This window comes from Amphiura filiformis, chromosome 9 (genome assembly GCF_039555335.1).
Source record: "Amphiura filiformis chromosome 9, Afil_fr2py, whole genome shotgun sequence".
NCBI lineage: Eukaryota > Metazoa > Echinodermata > Ophiuroidea > Amphilepidida > Amphiuridae > Amphiura > Amphiura filiformis.
Genome location: NC_092636.1, coordinates 12,621,785 through 12,638,670, shown reverse-complemented (window position 1 = coordinate 12,638,670; position 16,886 = coordinate 12,621,785). Strand labels below are relative to the sequence as shown.

At 38.9% G+C, this 16,886-nt stretch overlaps 2 protein-coding genes and 1 long non-coding RNA gene across 3 annotated transcripts in view; 2 read left to right on the top strand and 1 right to left on the bottom strand.

Moving 5' to 3' along the window:
* LOC140160639 (uncharacterized) overlaps nucleotides 1-4,431 on the top strand; it is an 83,406-nt gene extending 78,975 nt beyond the window's left edge. Inside the window, 1 exon segment of the mRNA XM_072183897.1 lies at nucleotides 903-4,431. Coding sequence (XP_072039998.1) covers nucleotides 903-1,014 — 112 coding nt within the window. The 3' untranslated portion in view covers nucleotides 1,015-4,431.
* A 114-nt stretch (nucleotides 4,432-4,545) lies between these two features.
* LOC140160641 (uncharacterized) lies at nucleotides 4,546-5,463 on the bottom strand. The gene is made up of 2 exons (XR_011859999.1): nucleotides 5,330-5,463; nucleotides 4,546-4,655 (listed from the first exon to the last, which is right to left on the bottom strand). It is a non-coding gene; the product is annotated as an uncharacterized lncRNA (long non-coding RNA).
* Nucleotides 5,464-8,550: 3,087 nt separating this feature from the next.
* The window catches only part of LOC140160640 (uncharacterized), a 62,927-nt gene continuing 54,591 nt past the window's right edge, over nucleotides 8,551-16,886 (top strand). Inside the window, 1 exon segment of the mRNA XM_072183898.1 lies at nucleotides 8,551-8,649. The gene's annotated coding sequence lies outside the window, so the exon portion shown is untranslated.

Genomic DNA, 16,886 nt, shown 5'->3' with positions numbered 1-16,886 from the left:
AACAAGCTGCTGCCTTTGTTAAGATATGTGCACTTAAAGACTGCTATAAATACTCATTATTTCCAAGAACATTTGCAAAATGGAATCGATTATCTGCTGAAGTTCGGGAGGCACCATCATTAGGAAGGAATGGCAGATGCTTAATATGGATGATATCATCAAGGGGACTCATCACCATTGAATCTTTTACTGCTCAGTTGCGCCTGCATTATACATGCCTTGAGGAGTTTCTGCAGCATTCAACAGAAGCAACACTTAGAGGTTAATAACTGTGCATCGGTTATTTGGAGGGCATTGTGAAAAATCTAAACATTTTGCCTTTGTAACCGAGGAATATCCCGACCCGAGGGATATTCCGTGGTCCAAAGGAAATTTTTAGATTTTTCACAATGCCCGACATATTAGCGATGCAAAGTTCTTAAGCTCATTCATAACCGTCACTTTGATCTCTTCACTTTACAAAATGACACAAAATTTTGCTCAAAAGTTTGAAAAAATAGATGATTTTTACATCTTTCCTTTCCAAAATCGATTAGGCTAAAACAGGATGACCAGTAACAAAAGTGCGTATCACAATCTGTGCAAATATGGTAGCCGCGATCCAAATACAGCAGCCAGCGAGCGCGCAGATTGTTCAACGCACAATACGGCGCTCGCGGAAGTTACTAATATTTACTTTCGAACATTTACGCATTTTGCGGTCAATTGTGAGATATTAATGACCTCGATTTGCGTTCATGTTTTCACAAATAACTAAATATGATAGGATTGCACGCATCGCAAACATCGCGTTTATTAATGAGGTTATGAATCCCCATTAAAGACTCAACCTGTTACCATTCCCGTCCTGGTAAACCTTAATTTTGTTAACATTTTATCTTGATCTTGTACCTTCTTTTCAGATGGCATACAGTGCGAGACATGGGGCAGTGTCGTGCCGGTGCTGGGGTAGTGACGGTAGACTGTCATATATCGGATCTAGCCAGCGCAGCTAATGTAGTCAGCAGTGTGTGATTGTCAACAAGAGTAGCCTCATTTTCAATGGTGCAGTTCATAGCCTCCATTGAACAATCATATATCAAAATTTGACCTCAAGTTGTGAAGTGTGAGTTTTTGTACCCAGTGCATTCAAAGGTCGTTATTACGAATGTATAAACCTATTGGAGTTAAAGAACTTTGACCTGACAGATGAGCATGTTGGATCTTGGTGAGATGGAAAGCTGAACATTATTGTAGCTACTGTATGGCAGGAAATTGTCGCATAATTGTACTCAGGCTTCAAAATAATGTGTAAGGTGATCCGATCCAGCCAGGCCAATGGTGGTAATTGACCTTTTCAGTAAATCCCATAATTCCTTGCGTTAGACCAGAGATGTCGTCATTTGACGTCAAATGACGACTTATCCGGTTTAACCGCAAGGAATTATGGGATTTACCGAAAAGGTCAATTGTGAAATTAAGAGAAATACAAAAATTTAGAGCAAAAGACAAAGCAACAACAAAGTATTTGAAAATTAGCTTTTAAAAAGCCCATAACATACAATCTATACCTCACGTTGCTTCCAGTTTGGTAGTGATGTCACTGCATATTTTAGGCTGCCTAACCTTGAAATGTGTGTGACATTCTCGGAATCATGGAACAATACACTTTGTAAAGGCGCCACAATCAGAGTGTTTTCTGATGTAACAGTGACGCATTTTGACGTCGCTATCAAACTCATAGTGACGCAAGGTATAGTTAGTGTATGCTTGGATGGACAGCGCATTATAAAGACCATCACTCTGAGGTTGGATCACAGCTTAGGGCAATCCAGAAATCCAAGAATTTTACCTTTATTTTTAAAACTTTGATGGGCATGTGGTGAAACAATCCATAGATACACAATGGATGCAAACATGGAGGATCCAAGCTCTCCTGTGTAATTCATTGCTTTGATGTCGAGTATGTAAAGGTTATGATAGGATGACTGTATTCAATTCAACACTATTATAAAGTTTGTTCAGCTTATATAAGGCGGAAATTATTCGGCTTTTGTTACTGCGCGAGTCAATAAAGTCCCAACTCACGCTCGCGTAAATTCACATAAGCGTGCGCCAGTCACGCATTACGCAATGCACAACTAGCGTAAGCATTGCGCCCAACTTAATTTTAATTCCGCCTTATATAAACGGAACAAACTTTTGATATGTATACCCATAGATTTAGTTTGAACATTCTTTCAACTCAAAATAAAATTGAGATCTTACCTCAATATTTTGATGAAATGACACACATCCTCATCAGGAGAACTCCAGGGATTATTGTGACCTTACGATTAACCAGAGGTGGCCTTTGAGTGAATAAAGAGTGTAATAACTGATTTTTATTCGGGCGCGCTGTGGGATATCACATTATCGGTGCAGCCGGTCAATGTGTGAAAACTAAAGTACTGGTGTAGCCAGTGTGAAAATGGTCAAGCTTTCATCAGATGTGGCTCTGACTTCATCAGGACTGATGAGTATAATGACTGTGTTGAATGAATGTTTAAACTAAATATGTGACATGATCAAGAGGAATGAGTCGCATATCTGCAATTTTCAATTAAAAGTAGTTTTTTTTACATCATTTTCTGGCAGTTTACGAATGCTACATCTTGATGCATTGCATACCCCATCAAAATCGGACATATGGTTACTGAATATGAGCAATTTATCAATGGCTAAAAACAATATAAAACAAAAGAATTTGAACACTGGTTTTGCGAATGTCTCAAAAACGATATTAGCAACATCCGACTCATTCCCCTTGATCATGTCACATACAGTTTAATGTCATGGGCACTACTGCCTTTCTTACAGTACCTCTGATTGGTTAATTACATTATATAATCAACTAAGTAACCAATCAAAATCATTTAGATCTCTTACCAATTTTAAGCTCAGCATGACTATTCTTACCACTATCTCTGATTGGCTCAATACATGATATAGCCCTCTTTACAACCAATCAAAATAGGCCTCATAGGCTGATTCAGCTGGTAGTGCCCACGGGTTTAAATACCAACATGTTTGAACATTTATTCAGAAATATTATTTCCATTATTTTTGGTATACATTCCCATGTGTGTGATAACCTTGATTTACAAAGTTATTATCTTTTGTACTTTTGATAATACCAACCATACCTAATATCCAAATGCCAAAAGTATATTTTTATCACATGAAGGGAATGATGAATATAAGTTTATATCTCAATCTATCAAATTTGAAATATGTAAGGATTTTATAATCTGTTCATCCTTCTTCTGTTAAGTACAACAGGTTGTACTTAACAACATTAGGCTTGTTCAGATGATCGCTTGTACAGTCGCTTGTAACTACATTCAAATGTAAACTTGTATGTAGTGCCTGTCTAAACACACTCGCATGTAGCTACATGCAAGTTACAAGTGACGATTTTACATGTAAGATATCTTACATGTAGCGAGCAACATTCGAATGTAAGGCCAGTGTGAACAAGACTTGCATGTTAACTCGCTTGTAAGCATGACCTTGATGACCCAATCTTATTCTGATTGTGCATAATCATGGCATAATTTACCAGTGAAGGTCACTCTTACAAGTGAGTTGGCTTGCAAGTAAGTCCCGTGTGGACACACACTCGCTTGTAGCATAATTTAATTGCTGGCTCGCTTATAAGTTACATTCAAAAGTAGGCTACCGTCTAAACACACCTATTGTCCAAATCGGACTGATTTGGTGATATGTTTAATGTTCTGCATGCTGGCCATAGGCTTCAACATAAAAAGTCGTAAAACATGGTCATAAAATTTACGATATAAAGAAAAATTGAAACTTGTCTGCAGTTGAAACCAGCATGAAGAGAGTTCAACTTTATACCCACTATGATCACTTTACTTTATCTCATTTTTCTGCACATTTTGTTTTTCTGTTTCTTTGCATTTTAGTTTGTTAAACATTTCTTTTTCTTTGCATTTTGTTTTGTTTAAAAGTTTTACAAAAGCATTATCTATTCTACACAGAATATAAGAATATGAAATGTATATAGAAAATGAAAAAGTACAAAATATAAAGAAGAAAAACAGTAATGTAAAAATATTAAGCTATGTGTGGCTAGCACTTGAATTCAGTTGATATCAAATTGTCATCACATTTTCGATTTATAGATAATTTTAATTACAGGGTGCATCAAAATGATTGGTACCCATCAGTTTGCAGTTATTATGATCAAGATGCAACATAACATCCATCGAATTGGTAGATTAATGATCGGCCATAGGCTTTGACATGACATAAAAGTCCCAAATTTTGACATATTTTCTCAAAATATCAAGATTAACTCAAGAACCACTGAACTTGTTTATACTCATTTTAATGCATTTTTCATGTTGATTCTATATATTGTCATCAAAATTTACAATTCTGAAATTTTTGAATTAAAAAAAAATGAAACTTGTCATCTGCAGTCAAGAAAGTTAAAGGCACATTCACAGATTTTGTGAGGTTGTTAACTGATATTTTTACAATGTTCTTATTTTGATTTCATGATTTGGTACACAAAGAATCAAGTGAAATTTGCAACAATATGTTTGTTTGCCAGAGCAGCCCATTTTGTGAGCATCAGCTCTGGCACACTACTCAAACCTGTAGGTATGCTGATCTCCCGGGGGGTTCTCAGTACAAATGACCATACGGGGACGTGCCGCAAATATGGGTAGCATTTTCAGCCTTTTGGTATATCAATGACCCCTTTTTCAAAGCCTATTTTGGTATATGTGTACATCCATATCAAAACGATGCACTTGTCGGCTGCTACATGTGCCTCATTTCACATAATAGCTAGGAGTAAATACCAGACTCATCTCAAGTGGAAGTCACTTCAAGTCATCCCCAAGTGACATGGTTATGGAATGTTTCTGTATTATTAATAATAAGTCATGTGACTTGGGGATGATATAAAGTGACCCCACTTGAAATGAGTCTGGTAGTTATTCCCAGTTATTATGTGAAATGAGACACATGTAGCAGCCGACAAGTGCATCCTTTTGATATGGATGTACACATATGAATGGGTCCTTTTTCAAAATTTTCTCAATTTTTTTGAAAATAGCCCAATTTTCCCTAATCTAGCTAATAAAAATTTCCCAAAATTTTGGGAAAATTTGTAAAAACTAAGACAATTTGGGTTAAATTCGGCCGAAAATTTTGACTTTTGGTATATCAATGGGTCCAAATTCCTTGAAAAATTGGTATATTTATGGGTCCACTTTCAAATTCTCAGCAGCACGTCCCTACCAAAACCTTTTTTTTTTAATGATCCGGCGCCCGCCTGATCTACACATATTACTGCTGATATTCCTGCTGATATTCCCTTTAATTTGTCTCATTATCATTTGTTCTTGTGCAAAGATTGGTGAATAAAATGCTTAACTGTATGCTTGAACTATATTTGGTACTTTGTTCTCAAAACTGCAAAAAACGACTTAGGCAATTATCACAGCAGGCTGACGATATGGAAGAAGCAGGTCTTGGTTCAATACCTATCAAAACTGATGGGTACCAATAATTCTGATAAGTCTGTATTTTCATTTTGATTTTTGAAATTGCAAACCTGCAAGATGAAATAATATATTGTGAACATGCAAATTATTGAATATATAATATTATTTTTCATATCATATGACAAGTCCAGTCAAATAAATTGGGACCAAATATTATACATTAAAGTGTGAATGTTGTACATAATGTAATAATAACTTGTATTGTAAGAAAAATATTGAAAAAGTATAAAATATTTAAGATATTGTGGAGATGCTAAAATGATATGTTATGATTGTGTAAAGATGGAAGAATTGGAATAAATATGTATGAAAACTTTGAACATATAATTCTCTGTTTAGATTTGTTTATTTCGTCTTCACTTGTGAGTTGTGACTGGGTTTTTGGGTATGTTTTTCAGTCTTGGTTGGGTTCTGGGTGGGGGGTATCTCTCTGTTAGTGGAGACCACTTCAAATCATCCCAAGTCACCATAGGAATACAAAGAACATTCCTAAACCATGTGACTTGGGGATGATTTGTAGTAACCTCCCACTTGTGATGAGTCTGGTATTTATTCTTAGCTTACTAGTATTACTTTAGGCCAAAGAAAAAAAAGGTTCTTCTCAAAGCTTGCCCGCCCATTTGTAAAATCGTGAGATTTGAAAAAAAAAAAGAAATGCAGAAATTTTTTTTATTTAAAAAAAAGAAAGGGTTTTTTTCAGGAAAAATTCGGCAAAAATCTGAAGAAAAAAAAACTGAGACAAACCTTTTTTCTTCTTTGGCCTAATATGTAAAAAAGAGACATATATAGCGCAACCAACAAGTGCATTCTTCTGATACTGCCACTCTCTTGTATAGGATCCACAACTAATACTTTCCGAAATAAATGGAAAAAATTATTTTTACGAAATGTAAAATTTAAACAAAGGTATGCATAGCCTTATAATTTGTTTTACGCATCTGGACCAATTTATAGTGTCACACATTGCATTTGGTCACAATGGTTCATTATGCAAATTGGGCACTTTCTCTAATTGTTTTATATACCTCCCTTCCACTGTGCCTCCCTTCAGCCAAAAATCAATGACCTCTGGACCATCAGTCCCCGCAGCATGATGTGCCCCTCCCCCCTGAATTTTGAGGGGGTGGGTCTTTGGGAGCTGCAAACGTAAAAGGGGGTCTTTTGAAGCTGTGAACAGTCCAAATCAAGGGCGTTTATTGGCTTTCTGGCAGAAAATCACCTGAAAAAACCAAGAAATGTGAAGAATCAAGGCATTGGGGGTCTTTTTAGCCGATTATCAAAATCAAGGGTCTTCCAGCTCTTGGTAAAATTCAAGGGTCTTTTGGAGTTGCGTGGTCCAAAAACAGGTCTTCCGGGGTAGCATACCTGTATGGTCTGCATTTGTGTTGAGTGCTCCCCACCCCCACCACCTCGGCTTCAATCAGCCTGAAGGCTGGGATAAGGTGCAACCAAATTCATACCCCAAAATTACATAGAAGATTACAGGCCGTTTCTGCAGATTATTTACAGTGGTCATACGCCCTCATTCTCATCCTCCTGATTGAAAAATTTGAGGGCGCTACAATGGTTCAGATTGTGGTGCCAGTCTGATGCAGGGTGCTGGATTGCCCTATATGCCAACTATAATGACCTTTATAAATAATTTATGAGGTGATGTCATCAACTTTGTCACATTCTCATGAGCCTTGCTTCAGGGGGAAACCATTTATATAAAAAATATTTAATTTGAAACTAAATTTTGTTTTTCCAGATGCCTAATCTTATTTCAACCTATAAATTGCCGGGATAAATTGGGAGTAAAGTTAAAATTCCATAAAAGAGCCAAAAAGAGCTGCACGGGAATCCAGTCCGTCAAATGAATGAACAAATTGATTAATTGATTAACTTTGATGAACGAATGAGTGATGAATGAATGAAGGAAGGAAGTAAGGAAGGAAGGAATGGTTGAAGGAAGGAATTCGCGGAGGAACTTTGTTCGGTCAGAGTCTGGTCCTGATCATTATTTTGTTGGGTTGAAACGTGAATGGCATATAGGGCATATTTTATATTTTTCATTCGCATTGCATGGATTTTTAATCTCACTGCACAAACATGCCAGGAGGCCAGTGGGGCACCACGGGGGGCATGAGGGGGAAATACCCCCCCCCCCCTCCCCAGTTAGAACTCTTGCCCCCACCCTGTTTCCCCAGTAAAACCCAAAATTACGACAATTTCACCTTTTTGCGGTAATTTTGTGTAAAATTTGTTGACTCTTTGCCCCCCGAAATTCATTTTGCCCTTCAATGCCCCCCGCCTGGAAAAATATTTCTGGAGCCACCACTGCAGGAGGCACGTTAAAAATCCAATGAATGATTGAAATCCGGAACGAACGATGGATAGATAGATACAAACTGCGATGATGAACTCGCCATCCCGGCTCGCCATATCACCAAAATGAAGGCTGCTGGGGACAAGGCAAAAGCAATTTTATTTTATATTCTATTTCTTTCTTCCTTTATTTTGTTGCTTTTTTCTTTATGAGGTAGCTTCTGGATAGCTAGCTTGATTTTCTCCCAGGGTTTTTCTGTGAGCCTGCAGAGTGGGAGTCTTTGATTTCTTGGTACTATGCAGCTGTGACATCATCTAATTAATTATTCAGTAGCAACACCATTTCTGGAAATATAGAATCACTGCTTACCTGGAACTGCTGAGAGAAGTGTGTATGTGTGTGCTGTGTGAACGTAAAATTCTCTATTATGATTTCTTCTCCGTTCATTGAAACCAGTGGTGCAGAGCACAGTGCTATTCATTGTTCCGTATGCAACAAAGCATTACCAGATGAACACAACGATCAGCTGGATAGCTATTGTTTACACCGGTCAATTAATTGATTGTGCTGCTTCGACTGAATGGAGTTTCGTGTGTGCAGCAGTGCTGCCAGTGCCACTACACTGACTACCTCTCCTGATGCAAGTGGACGCAAGGTTTCCCATTCACTCAGTAAATGAACTCTATTAATATTCTGCTGAGAAGTACGCTTATAATTAATTGGTGGTGGTATGTGTGTGAATTTGTTTGTCTATAACACACACACGCTGCAGAAAGCATGGTGAGTATTTCTTTGTATCAATTTATACATCTTAAAGGAGGATTTCGTGATCCTAGCATCCTCTTTTTATGACATTTTTCAGTAGATATTCACGAAAAAAGCTTATTTCCAAAATTTCAGTTGATTCCGATTTTACGTTTGCGAGTTATGCATGATTATGTGTTTTACTCTGCTCCATAGGCCACTGTGTGTAATTTCGTTCTGGTGCACCAGAACGAAATTCAAATTTGATGATATTTTTGCTAAACAAATTAATCTGCAAGAAATTTTTGGTACAAACATTATGTAGCCAGAGGTTTCCAGTGGTATAAAAATCTCAACTTTTTTTGAAAAAAGTGGGGGATGAGGCTGTGGATCACGAAATGCCCCTTTAAATTACTGTCTATATACTATGAATATTTTGCAAAACCTTTGAATTTGATGAGCACGTGCTACCGTGTCCAAAGGACCGATGGACCAAAGTCGGTGCTAACAACGTGTACGGCGCAAAGTTCATTATTAACAAATTTCCACTCAGCAACAGCAGATCGGCGAGATCGCCTCAGCAGCCAATTAAGAGACAAGTATGTTTTAACACTCTCGTCCTGAGACGAATATACCTTCGTCTCAGCTCTCGTCAAAGGTTTAGTGCAATATATTATAGACCAATGATGAAGTACGACACTTGTAAATTCAATGTATATATACATAGCCCAAGTCTCCTACCCTACATGTAGTATCGTTAATGTACTTGCATTTATGCATTTATAATCTGAGACCGAAGACTTGTTGGTTTCCGTCTAACGTTAAAGAAAATGCTGTACTCTGCAGCTGGCAGGCACAGGCATCATCAATTATTAATCACACCTCACTTTTGCCCTGAGTGAAGTCAGATTGTGCAAAGTACCGTAGTCTTTTTAAATCAGTCTCAGGTTATACGTGATTAACGGGACTGATTCATTAATGCGGCCGTCTTTATATTTGTACAGTACCGGTACGTCAGTACCAGAAATTTTCTGTCACAAAGATTATAATTTCTACAAATTTGTACAACAAGGTCAATGGTAACCAAAGCATTCCCGATATATTGCACTTTTAACTACCGCCTACCGGGTATCACTAAATGTTGAGTTTTTCCAAAGTGTGGACTATATTTAGGGCAGGGTCTTAGCTAGCCACCCGTCTGCTCAGTTTGCTCCTGGGATGGGCAAAATTAACGCCTTTGACAGATGCTATAGGCCTATTATAAATTGTATGTTTTGAGATGCTAATTGACCTTTTTAGTTGACCCAATTTGTAGAACAAGGCCATGTCAGCACATATTTGAACTCTTTGAACCCCCAATGGGCTATAGATGTCTGGTAAATGTTTTAAAGGTCAAATTAGGACAGGCAATTTTATTCAAATGACGGGCAACCCTCAATTTCTAGCTAAGACCCTGATTTAGGGGGCTGTGTTTGGTGTGTAAAATTGTCCCCTTTTGGATAGTGAAGAGGGCGCCAAGTGAGCCTAATCGCAACAACTCAGGTGTTGGGCCTTGTTACAATAACACTGTACAACTACATTTGTAACTGAACCAAGTACTGCGTACCGGGGTAGCTGTGTGGATCCAAGTGTAGTATTCGGCAAAGTTCTTCAGTATATAAATGCCTGACTGCCCTTCCAGATTATCATGAAAAAAGATCTAGGTCATGGTCACGCGATGCTACGCAGCTTGATCGGCGAATGAGGTGCCAATGGGATGATGACTTGATTCAGTTAGCCAATAAGAACCCCACTTCCAAGTTTACGCTGTATGTAAACAATACGAAAATTGCTGAAGAACCTTGCGAAAACTAGGGGTGGCTTTTTAAAATGAGGCGAAAGGAAATTTGTCGCATAAGCAGGGTCAGAATCTACTGAAGACAGCTATACACGACACGAGTGAAATACAGGATGGCAGAACTTGCTATTTACTGAAGACAGGTATCCGCTGAGTGAAATACAAGATGGCAGAACTTGCTATCTACTGAAGACAGCTATCCACTGAGTGAAATACAGGATGGCATAACATGCTATCTACTGAAGACAGCTATCCGCTGAGTGAAATACAAGATGGCAGAACTTGCTATTTATTGAAGACAGCTATCCACTGAGTGAAATACAAGATGGCAGAACTTGCTATTTACTGAAGACAGCTATCCACTGAGTGAAATACAAGATGGCAGAACTTGTTATCTACTGAAGACAGCTATCCACTGAGTGAAATACAAGATGGCAGAACTTGCTATCTACTGAAGACAGCTATCCACTGGGTGAAATCCAGGATGGCAGAACTTGCTATCTACTGAAGACAGCTATCTGCTGAGTGAAATACAAGATGGCAGAACTTGCTATCTACTGAAGACAGCTATCCACTGAGTGAAATACAGTTATCTACTGAAGACAGCTATCCACTGAGTGAAATACAGGATGGCAGAACTTGCTATCTACTGAAGATAGCTATCCACTGAGTGAAATATAGGATGGCAGAACTTGTTATCTACTGAAGACAGCTATCCACTGAGTGAAATACAGGATGGCAGAACTGGCTATCTACTGAAGACAGGTATCCGCTGAGTGAAATACAAGATGGCAGAACTTGCTATCTACTGAAGACAGCTATCCACTGAGTGAAATACAGGATGGCAGAATTTGCTATCTACTGAAGACAGCTATACACTGAGTGAAATACAGGATGCCAGAACTTGCTATCTACTGAAGACAGCTATCCACTGAGTGAAATGTAGGATGGCATAACTTGCTATTTACTGAAGACAGCTATCCGCTGAGTGAAATTCAAGATGGCAGAACTTGCTATCTGCTGAAAACAGCTATCCACTGAGTGAAATACAGATGGCAGAACTTGCTATCTACTGAAGATAGCTATCCACTGAGTGAAATATAGGATGACAGAACTTGTTATCTACTGAAGACAGCTATCCACTGAGTGAAATACAGGATGGCAGAACTTGCTATCTACTGAAGACAGCTATCCACTGAGTGAAATACAAGATGGCAGAACTTGCTATCTGCTGAAAACAGCTATCCACTGAGTGAAATACAGATGGCAGAACTTGCTATCTACTGAAGATAGCTATCCACTGAGTGAAATACAGGATGGCAGAACTTGCTATCTACTGAAGACAGCTATCCACTGAGTGAAATACAAGATGGCAGAACTTGCTATCTGCTGAAAACAGCTATCCACTGAGTGAAATACAGATGGCAGAACTTGCTATCTACTGAAGATAGCTATCCACTGAGTGAAATATAGGATGACAGAACTTGTTATCTACTGAAGACAGCTATCTGCTGAGTGAAATTCAAGATGGCAGAACTTGCTATTTACTGAAGACAGCTATCCACTGAGTGAAATACAGGATGGCATAACATGCTATCTACTGAAGACAGCTATCCACTGAGTGAAATACAAGATGGCAGAACTTGCTATCTACTGAAGACAGCTATTCACTGAGTGAAATACAGGATGGCAGAACTTGCTATCTACTGAAGACAGCTATCCACTGAGTGAAATACAAGATGGCAGAACTTGCTATCTGCTGAAAACAGCTATCCACTGAGTGAAATACAGATGGCAGAACTTGCTATCTACTGAAGATAGCTATCCACTGAGTGAAATATAGGATGACAGAACTTGTTATCTACTGAAGACAGCTATCCGCTGAGTGAAATACAGATGGCAGAACTTGCTATCTACTGAAGACAGCTATCCACTGAGTGAAATACAGATGGCAGAACTTGCTATCTACTGAAGATAGCTATCCACTGAGTGAAATACAAGATGACAGAACTTGTTATCTACTGAAGACAGCTATCCACTGAGTGAAATATAGGATGGCAGACTTGCTATCTACTGAAGACAGCTATCCACTGAGTGAAATACTGGATCGCAGAACTTGCTATCTACTGAAGACAGCTATCCACTGAGTGAAATACAAGATGGCAGAACTTGCTATCTACTGAAGATAGCTATCCACTGAGTGAAATTCAAGATGGCAGAACTTGCTATTTACTGAAGACAGCTATCCACTGAGTGAAATACAGGATTGCAGAACTTGTTATATACCTCATATATAGATTCCTGTCATCTGATTGGTTAAAAGTGCAGTCATTGAATTAGCTATGCCCTCCTTTATAAGAATTACGTAAAAACTTAACTTTTCCCCGGGAATAGTCATTTTCACATCATCGGCGCACGCGATGGCGTGTTCGCATTACGCGAGCGGATGTGTTCGCATTACGCACGTGGCGCCAACGCGATGCCTGCCAGCTGCGGTGACGCGATCGGTTCATAACGAAAAACTTTCTTTGTAAATTGTATGAACAATAAAATAGGCCTTTTAACCAATCAGATGACAAAAATCTATATTAATTCGTACCGGTATATAAAACAAATATTGACTGCTTTATTCGGGACATGGTTTGTTTGTTTGTTTGTTTATTTCTTCTTTATACTGGGTCCATATTCAGGGGAAAATTTAAGTATTCCCCTGTTCTTCCATATGGCCCAGCTGCGCCTCGGGTCATAGCATGGTTTTGAGATCACCTTGGGCCTATAATATTAACCATGCCCCTCATAGCAGTCAGTCAATATTTGTATACTATCTACTGAAGACAGCTATCCACTGTGTGAAATACAAGATGGCAGAACTTGCTATCTACTGAAGACAGCTATCCACTGAGTGAAATATAGGATGGCAGAACTTGCTATCTACTGAAGACAGCTATACACTGAGTGAAATACAAGATGGCAGAACTTGCTATTTACTGAAGACAGCTCTATCCACTGAGTGAAATATAGGATGGCAGAACTTGCTATCTACTGAAGACAGCTCTATCCACTGAGTGAAATACAGGATGGCAGAACTTGCTATCTACTGAAGACAGGTATCCGCTGAGTGAAATACAAGATGGCAGAACTTGCTATCTACTGAAGACAGCTATCCACTGAGTGAAATACAGGATGGCATAACATGCTATCTACTGAAGACAGCTATCCGCTGAGTGAAATACAAGATGGCAGAACTTGCTATTTATTGAAGACAGCTATCCACTGAGTGAAATACAAGATGGCAGAACTTGCTATTTACTGAAGACAGCTATCCACTGAGTGAAATACAAGATGGCAGAACTTGTTATCTACTGAAGACAGCTATCCACTGAGTGAAATACAAGATGGCAGAACTTGCTATCTACTGAAGACAGCTATCCACTGGGTGAAATCCAGGATGGCAGAACTTGCTATCTACTGAAGACAGCTATCTGCTGAGTGAAATACAAGATGGCAGAACTTGCTATCTACTGAAGACAGCTATCCACTGAGTGAAATACAGTTATCTACTGAAGACAGCTATCCACTGAGTGAAATACAGGATGGCAGAACTTGCTATCTACTGAAGATAGCTATCCACTGAGTGAAATATAGGATGGCAGAACTTGTTATCTACTGAAGACAGCTATCCACTGAGTGAAATACAGGATGGCAGAACTGGCTATCTACTGAAGACAGGTATCCGCTGAGTGAAATACAAGATGGCAGAACTTGCTATCTACTGAAGACAGCTATCCACTGAGTGAAATACAGGATGGCAGAATTTGCTATCTACTGAAGACAGCTATACACTGAGTGAAATACAGGATGCCAGAACTTGCTATCTACTGAAGACAGCTATCCACTGAGTGAAATGTAGGATGGCATAACTTGTTATTTACTGAAGACAGCTATCCGCTGAGTGAAATTCAAGATGGCAGAACTTGCTATCTGCTGAAAACAGCTATCCACTGAGTGAAATACAGATGGCAGAACTTGCTATCTACTGAAGATAGCTATCCACTGAGTGAAATATAGGATGACAGAACTTGTTATCTACTGAAGACAGCTATCCACTGAGTGAAATACAGGATGGCAGAACTTGCTATCTACTGAAGACAGCTATCCACTGAGTGAAATACAAGATGGCAGAACTTGCTATCTGCTGAAAACAGCTATCCACTGAGTGAAATACAGATGGCAGAACTTGCTATCTACTGAAGATAGCTATCCACTGAGTGAAATACAGGATGGCAGAACTTGCTATCTACTGAAGACAGCTATCCACTGAGTGAAATACAAGATGGCAGAACTTGCTATCTGCTGAAAACAGCTATCCACTGAGTGAAATACAGATGGCAGAACTTGCTATCTACTGAAGATAGCTATCCACTGAGTGAAATATAGGATGACAGAACTTGTTATCTACTGAAGACAGCTATCTGCTGAGTGAAATTCAAGATGGCAGAACTTGCTATTTACTGAAGACAGCTATCCACTGAGTGAAATACAGGATGGCATAACATGCTATCTACTGAAGACAGCTATCCACTGAGTGAAATACAAGATGGCAGAACTTGCTATCTACTGAAGACAGCTATTCACTGAGTGAAATACAGGATGGCAGAACTTGCTATCTACTGAAGACAGCTATCCACTGAGTGAAATACAAGATGGCAGAACTTGCTATCTGCTGAAAACAGCTATCCACTGAGTGAAATACAGATGGCAGAACTTGCTATCTACTGAAGATAGCTATCCACTGAGTGAAATATAGGATGACAGAACTTGTTATCTACTGAAGACAGCTATCCGCTGAGTGAAATACAGATGGCAGAACTTGCTATCTACTGAAGACAGCTATCCACTGAGTGAAATACAGATGGCAGAACTTGCTATCTACTGAAGATAGCTATCCACTGAGTGAAATACAAGATGACAGAACTTGTTATCTACTGAAGACAGCTATCCACTGAGTGAAATATAGGATGGCAGACTTGCTATCTACTGAAGACAGCTATCCACTGAGTGAAATACTGGATCGCAGAACTTGCTATCTACTGAAGACAGCTATCCACTGAGTGAAATACAAGATGGCAGAACTTGCTATCTACTGAAGATAGCTATCCACTGAGTGAAATTCAAGATGGCAGAACTTGCTATTTACTGAAGACAGCTATCCACTGAGTGAAATACAGGATGGCATAACTTGCTATCTACTGAAGACAGCTATCCACTGAGTGAAATACAGGATTGCAGAACTTGTTATATACCTCATATATAGATTCCTGTCATCTGATTGGTTAAAAGTGCAGTCATTGAATTAGCTATGCCCTCCTTTATAAGAATTACGTAAAAACTTAACTTTTCCCGGGAATAGTCATTTTCACATCATCGGTGTGCATCCCGATCAAATTCTATGCGCGCGATGGCGTGCTCGCATTACGCACGTGGCGCCAACGCGATGCCTGCCAGCTGCGGTGACGCGATCGGTTCATAACGAAAAACTTTCTTTGTAAATTGTATGAACAATAAAATAGGCCTTTTAACCAATCAGATGACAAAAATCTATATTAATTCGTACCGGTATATAAAACAAATATTGACTGCTTTATTCGGGACATGGTTTGTTTGTTTGTTTGTTTATTTCTTCTTTATACTGGGTCCATATTCAGAGGAAAATTTAAGTATTCCCCTGTTCTTCCATATGGCCCAGCTGCGCCTCGGGTCATAGCATGGTTTTGAGATCACCTTGGGCCTATAATATTAACCATGCCCCTCATAGCAGTCAATATTTGTATACTATCTACTGAAGACAGCTATCCACTGTGTGAAATACAAGATGGCAGAACTTGCTATCTACTGAAGACAGCTATCCACTGAGTGAAATATAGGATGGCAGAACTTGCTATCTACTGAAGACAGCTATACACTGAGTGAAATACAAGATGGCAGAACTTGCTATTTACTGAAGACAGCTCTATCCACTGAGTGAAATATAGGATGGCAGAACTTGCTATCTACTGAAGACAGCTCTATCCACTGAGTGAAATACAGGATGGCAGAACTTGCTATCTACTGAAGACAGCTATCCACTGAGTGAAATACAGGATGGCAGAACTTGCTATCTACTGAAGACAGCTATCCACTGAGTGAAATACAAGATAGCAGAACTTGCTATCTACTGAAGACATCTATCCACTGAGTGAAATACAAGATGGCAGAACTTGCTATTTACTGAAGACAGCTATCCACTGAGTGAAATACAAGATGGCAGAACTTGTTATCTACTGAAGACAGCTATCCACTGAGTGAAATACAAGATGGCAGAACTTGCTATCTACTGAAGACAGCTATCCACTGGGTGAAATACAGATGGCAGAACTTGCTATCTACTGAAGATAGC